A 7,319-nucleotide genomic window follows, 5' to 3' on the forward strand; every position below is an offset into this window, starting at 1 on the left:
TAACCTGCAATGAGTAGTTGCTACTAGAATCCTTCTTATGCAGTTTTGAATAATTCCGCGTCTCATTTCAAGATGCCGCATGTTCAGACGTGAACGTTAGTGACACCTCTCAAGAGGTGTAAGTATAACTACTGTAATACCCGTCTGATTTCGCACCGGTAAGTTTTGGTTAGTATGTCACAACATCAGCATTGGCCAAGCTTTTTCTAGTCTTTGTACAAAAAATCCTTATATCAAAATTATTATTTATCGTTGTTACTTTTCGACAGGAAAGGCTCCATTAACCAAAACCATTTCATCATATTACTGTATTCAAATTACAACCAAACCTGAAAGTTTAGGATGAGATGATCATGTTGAAGCCTCGAGCTTGCGAGGTTCACATCATTCCACTTTTCCGACCTTCCTCCCGTTCCCAAACATAAAATTCCCATCAGAAACTAATTGCATAATCGTCTTGGGTGGCGAGATCGCTATCCGCTCAAAGCTGACTGCGTAGAAAAGGTTTCTATAATATATTACACGACACTAGGGGAGCGAAATGGTGCTGGTTCTCAGAGTGGATGGGGGGCTAAAGTAAATGTTTCTGGTATATAGAGGGCGGTGCACTCTAAACGAAAATAGTTTCTTGTCAGTTTGTAATTTTCTGTTTACGATGACAGGACATTCTGTGATATTCTGATGAATGATCTGAATGGAGGAACAAATCCTCAGTCACGAATCTGAACAAATATATTTGAAAACGAAGCTAAACAGGGAACTTTCGAGAGACCGTAACTGAAAAGGGGATCCGTGCAGGTAGATCTCGAAAGCTCTCCGTTTAGATTTATTCTTAAATATATTTGTACAGATGCATGACTGTGGATTTGATTCTCCATTTTAAGACTCATACTACTATGAATATGTTTTAAAGATTTGAATTATATCAACAATATTGTGTACATATTCTAAGGCACATCAATCATGATTGCAACTTTATAATTTTCTATTTCATTCAAATACTTGAAATCAAATTCTTTAGGAATGGCTGGTATAGTTCTTTTAAAGACCAAAGTACTTAAGACCCGCATTAAAAAAGAATCCACTGAAATACGTTTATTTGAACATTCTTGTCTTTATTCTGCCCTGCTTCTTTTCTTTTATGCGAAGGATGCTAATAAAAAGACAAGAAAATAGACATAGACCTCGCAGATTGGGGTAAAATGCAATAGACCTTCAACCGCTGTCCACCTGAAACTCACGTAATAAAGAACTTATGCATTAAATAATCAATAATAAACGCACAGAGGTAAGTCACGAACTTTGGATAGGGTGAGAGACCAGACACCTAGACTTACAGGTGGTAATAAAGATTAAAGGAGTTTTCGAAGAATACAGACGTAGGACAAAGGATGATAGAACCGTTTTCGAGGCAGTGTCTACTTTGCACTAATTCCTCAACGTATTAATGACAAATATATAGTATAAATAAACAAAACAAGTTTCAGCAATGATGATTCGAGTACTCGATGGTTAAACTTGAAAGGAAACTCGCTAAAATGAACAGAAGTCAAGGAAACAAATAGTCATGATTTGTAAAAACAATTTGAGTTTAAGTATTTTGATAAATAGCTTTATGAATTAAGGAAATAGATGTCGCATGCTTCTTTTGTGAACGTTGTAACCAAGACATGAAAATGGATTTACTTGTAAATGAATGTGGAAGAACAGGTGACTCAATAAATCGTTTCATATATATATTGACAATAATTACAAGAATTACATCGTTTTAGTTTTATCTATTTATTTATTTTATTATTATTTATTTATTTTCTTATTTTTTTCTGTGATGTGTCTTACTCAGTCCTATGGAAGTAAATGCATTTCAATATGTAAGAATACTTAGAATTTCTTATTTGTTAAACTTATTGTTCCTGTAACATTTATACATACATACAAAACACACTCATGCATACACACACCCACACACGCATATAGTATATATATGCTTACATATACGTGTGTGTGTGTGTGTGTGTGTGTACATACACAAACACATATGTAAACTTTCAACAATTCGTTTCAAAACAGATAATTAGAAATATATAACTTTGTATGTTAATGAAAAAAAAACAAAAAAACACTCATACATTGATGTCCAAGTATTACTCAAGAAACAAACAACCATTTAGGAGCTCATATAATGGAGAGTTGGAGATAAATAGATAAAAAGAGGGGGAATAAAGATGAAACAACCAATCACAGGCATTTTTCTTCATCTGATATTTTTCTACCTTCACTGACGTTCCGGTCTTCGAAAGGCGTCAAACGGAATCTTGGAACATGAAGGCTGAAGGAGGTGTTGTTTATCCTTGTCTAAACCCGAAGCTTTGGGCAAACGGGTTAAGCCAGACGTATGGAGGACACACACACACACACACACACACACACACACACTTAGGTATTCCATGGGCCTTGGGGTACTGAACTGACTTACAGGCAATTTTTTTTCAAAAAGCAGAAATCATCGCCAAAGGCATTCCTGACATTAATTAGTATGAAGGGTGAAGCAGGAATTTCATAAACGCGACATTCTTCTTGTCTTCCAAAAAATACAAGTACTGCAACCTGTCCAGTTAAACTATCAGAAGACTGGAGTGGTGGGGGGAGTCAAGCAAGGCCCTACAGGTGAGAGGGAAAGAGGGAGGGAGGTGCTGGAGCGGGGGACGGGTTGAGGAGTCCACTGCATGTTGGAAGGAAAGTGATATGATTTTAGGACCAGGGTTGAACGAAGCGGCAATCGACTACCGTCAAACTAGATCCTGGGAAAGGCGCTATATAAAGTCAGCTCGGAAGAGAGTTCTCCGTTCACAAACATCATGGCGTTCAACAAGGTAGGTGGCCCCAATTTTGACTGAAGGAGAGATCAGTGGTGTGAAATTGCGAGAGCGAGATCGTTCGCAAACAAGTGTAGGCTGAGTAATTGCGGAGTGAGTTGCTTTCTATACTGTGCCTACGTAATGCTATCAAGATAAAGTTCCTCGCTGGACGAGTGGTTTACGTGCTCACCTACCTATTTGGTAGTCCCGAGTTCGATTCCCCGCTCTGCCAAATGGGGAATCAGAGGAATTCGTTTCTGGTGATTAGAAATTAATTTTTCGATATTATGTGGTTCGGATCCCACAATAAGCTGTAGGCCCCGTTGCTAGGTAACCAATTGGTTCCTAGCCACGTAAAAATATCTCATCCTTCGGGCCAGCCCTGGGAGACTTGTTAGTCAGTTCAGTGGTCTTTAAACTAAGATATACATAGCTATCAAGATAAGGGCCTGCTGCTTTAATTGAAGGCAGGAATTTTTTTTATGTATAACTGATGCGATTGCATGCAACTATATATATATATATATATAGATATATATATATTTATATATATATATATATATATATATGTAGTATATATATATATATATATATATATATATATATATGTATGTATATAAATGTTTGTATATGTAATATATATATATATATATATATATATAATATATATATATATATATGACAAATAGTTTTTGCAGTGGTGAAACAGTAGGGTAAATGCTCTCTTAATTAAATGCCATAAAGATATAAACAAGTGAATCTTCATTGCGTCATCGTTTGATGACGTCATGTCAAGAAACTATTTACATATACTTCTTAATCGTCTTTCGTAATTCTTAAAATGTTGAGATACAAAACTACTAACAGTTACGTATAAGTTTCCCCAGGCCATACTAAATCGTTCCTAACACTTGCAAATAAAAATGAAGGAAAAATGTTATTCCTGGGTAAGATAAAGCGTAGATGAGGATGTCAGGTGTGAAGGTTAAAAAGGACAGAAAGTGATGGACAAGTGGCTCATGATACCAATAATATCTCTTTATATCAACAGTGTATCACATGCTTATAGTCACTTCAAATACGATGGATAATTAAATGGCAATATACGTAATGTATTAAGATAAATATTGTTAGTAAATTAAGTGAAGGTACTTAAATAGGAAACATCGAATAAGAATATATTACAAAGCAATTTTCATAGATTTCTCGAGAAATTTACTTTGTCAGTCACATTACAAACACGAACTTATCAACTAGCTTTTTCTACATCTTTTTACCTTTAATACTTTTCTGTTTACAAGTACGCATTTACGAACGTATTTTCGAAGACATTTGAACAAAATAGCATTGTGCAAATTTGGTATTTTTATTTGTCGGAGATAGTCTCTATCATCAAAGGGTCTCTAATTTTACGTTTCTGCTCTTCCATGTATGTAAGTCTAAGCCGTTCCTTTGATTCTCTGGTCATTTTTTTTAAAGATTAGCTTTTAATGCACTTTTAGTTATCTGTGATAAAAACTAAAAAACTTCTGAGTGTATTATAGGGAATGGTCTATCTTAGATTAAAATGTTGAATACACCTTGCGTTAACAGGCCCCCGAGCTTTTTTTGTCCTAATTCAAAGGTCCTCATTTTCAGGTGGGGTATCTGGTAGTAGCGGTGGCTGCTGTTGTGGCAGCCATGCCTCCAGAGAGCCCAGCACCAGCAGCCTTCCGAAACACAGACCTCCAGCAAGAGGAAACGAAAGGGTTGGCCCAGTATGGATCGAGGGGTGCTTATCCTAACCCAGAGAGTTCAAATTTTCCTGTTACCAGTGATCCTTCATATTCCGAGAGGCAACAAGACTTTCCACTCCAAGGGGGTTCAGTACAAGACCTCGGACAGAGATTTGAAACACAGCAAGATGCCTCTTATGGTCCAGTCCAGGGCAATTCTGCCCAGAGCGAATTCAGGCAAAATGCCAACATTGAACAGAGGGACTATAGAGACCAGTCCCTTGACAACCAACAGACACAATTTCAAAACCAAAATTACGGGCCAAATACATATGAAGATCCATCTCAAAGGAATATTGACCGTTTGAATCAAAATTTGAACCAAGATCTGCCTGGAACACAGCAGTACAATCAAAGGCAAGGTAACCGGGAGCAGTTCGTTGGCCAAATATCAGAACTATCTCAGCAAAATGTGGCTACAGAGTCCTTTAGTTCTGGTTCTTTCCAGAATCAAAGAATCGAGAATCAGCAAAGAAACCAGAATCAGTTTTCAGATATTTCCTCATCAGGTGCTAGAGGACCTGGTGCTGCGCCCACTAATGTTGAAAACACCGTCAATCAGGAGTTCCAGAGGTCAGACTCAAGATACAGAGGCAGCCAACGATATGATGACAGCCTGAATGCTCAAGACGATCCAAATGTAAGTCATACAACTTCTCTATACTTCGATCATAGATTATTTAGATAACTATAAACATAATATCATTTTGTATGTCAGAAAACCAGTTTTTATTGAAAGTTATATTTAGAGGAAATTACCTAAAATAAATTTATAATTCCAGGTTGGTAATTATCAGTATTCATATGACATTCGCTCAGAAGACACTGGCGACATGAAGTATCATAAGGAGAGCCGTGATGGAAATAAGGTAAGAATCAGTTATTATTCAATTATTTTTGTTACTTACGCAATAATATTATTAATTAATATATCAGCAGCTACTGAAATGAATGAGATTTTATTTATTTACAATGCTCAGACAGAATTCCTCCCATTAACTTGTAAATAAATACCCTTTGGTGAGTCCACAACTATATCATAGGTGACATTTCTTTAATGGTTTACAGGTAATTGGTGAATACAGAGTGAAGGAAGCTGATGGATCTATGCGAATTGTAAAATACACTGCCGATGCTGAAAACGGATTCCAGGCAACGGTCAGTACATTGATATACTATATTTAAACTATTTCCATCTTCCAAATAACAGTCTAGGGGCAAAGGAAATCTTTGATAGTATTATCATAACATTACACTAGCAGTATCCAACAGCTATATAAATACCATTCTCTTTTGATACAGATAAAACCTGCATTACAAAACCTTTTCGCTTTTATATTTACCAGGTGGAGTATGTCATGGAGGATGAAGAACCTGTCGAATTCGGCGCCAAAATGGTTCCCAAAACTACTCGCCCCAAGAACCAGAGAAACTTCGGTAACAGGAGAGTTTTTGAACCAGCCAGGAATACTCTTGCTACCAGAGACCATGAAAGACCTGAGAATCTTCCACGATCAGAGAAGGCTGATGGTATGTCACTCTTTTTGAATTCACCTGCCAGTGAAGGACAAGTAAGACCTCGCCCAGGTTTTGTTGGGGACAACAGAAACTTCCAAACACAAAGATTTGACGAATCTTTCCAAGGAAGTCCAGAATACCAACAAGACTCTAGGGAGTTTTCGAGCAATAACCAAGGCTCTGAATTCCACGAGCAGAATAATAATGAAAGACAGTTTTCTCAAGGAAATGTCAGAAGTCAGTCGCAGACATTAGATGAATCTTCCCTCCAAGGACAAAGCAGGAGACCTCTCCCATTCCAGGGTAGGGATAGGCAGCAATTCCAAGATAGAAATCAGTTCCAAACTCAAAACAATGACCGATTCAATAATCAAAACAGAAATCAAGAAAGGTACAACTATGAAAACCAAGAAAGTGAACAGTACCAGAATCAAAACAGAGAACAATTCCAGAACGAAAACAGGAACCAGTTCCAAGGAGAAGGTCAGCTACAGAGTCAGGAGAGATATCAGTTCGATAACCAAGAACAGAATCAATTCCCAGGTGACAACAGAGAACAATTTTCGACCCAAAACAGAAATCGCTTCCAAAATCAAAACATAAATAATTTCCAAAATAATGAGAGAGAGCAAAGAAGAGAGAACCAGTTCCAGGGCCAAAATATAAATACAAACCAAAGGCAGGGCTTAAACACATTCCAGAACCAAAGACAAAATGCTTTCCAGGGTCAAACTCAGCATCAAGGAAGAAATACATTTAACGAACAAGAGAGACTGTCATCACAGTTCCAAGAAAACTCTTTCCAGAGTCAGGAGAGGCCAAATCCTTTAAATAACGATAAAAACACATTCCGTGCCCAGTACCCTAATGAAGATAGCAACCAGTTCCAGCAACAGCAGCAACGTAATCAATACAACTCGCAAGAAAATGCTCAATTCTCAAATAATTTTCAAGCACAGGTAAATGAACAGCTTAGCAGCCAGAGAAGGATTCAAACCCAAGGTCAGGTTAGACAGCACTTGACAACACAAGGAGGCAATCAGTTTCAGAACCCAGCGGAAAACAGACCCATTCAGCAATACAATGAAAGACTTCAAACCCAGCGTAATGAGTTCGAAGACTTCAGTGAAAATCAGTACTCTAGAGAAAGGGTAGAAAACTTCCCTGC

General features: G+C 37.3%; 1 protein-coding gene across 1 annotated transcript in view; it reads left to right on the plus strand.

Annotated features, from left to right (window-relative positions):
* Nucleotides 1-2,744: 2,744 nt before the first annotated feature.
* LOC135221224 (putative uncharacterized protein DDB_G0282133) overlaps nucleotides 2,745-7,319 on the plus strand; it is a 5,317-nt gene continuing 742 nt past the window's right edge. Inside the window, exons 1-5 of the mRNA XM_064259041.1 lie at nucleotides 2,745-2,873; nucleotides 4,497-5,273; nucleotides 5,416-5,502; nucleotides 5,702-5,791; nucleotides 5,980-7,317. Coding sequence (XP_064115111.1) covers nucleotides 2,859-2,873; nucleotides 4,497-5,273; nucleotides 5,416-5,502; nucleotides 5,702-5,791; nucleotides 5,980-7,317 — 2,307 coding nt within the window. The 5' untranslated portion in view covers nucleotides 2,745-2,858. The remainder of the gene's footprint in view (nucleotides 2,874-4,496; nucleotides 5,274-5,415; nucleotides 5,503-5,701; nucleotides 5,792-5,979; nucleotides 7,318-7,319) is intronic.

The sequence above is a fragment of the Macrobrachium nipponense genome, chromosome 2 (assembly GCF_015104395.2).
Source record: "Macrobrachium nipponense isolate FS-2020 chromosome 2, ASM1510439v2, whole genome shotgun sequence".
NCBI classification, from domain to species: Eukaryota; Metazoa; Arthropoda; class Malacostraca; order Decapoda; family Palaemonidae; genus Macrobrachium; species Macrobrachium nipponense.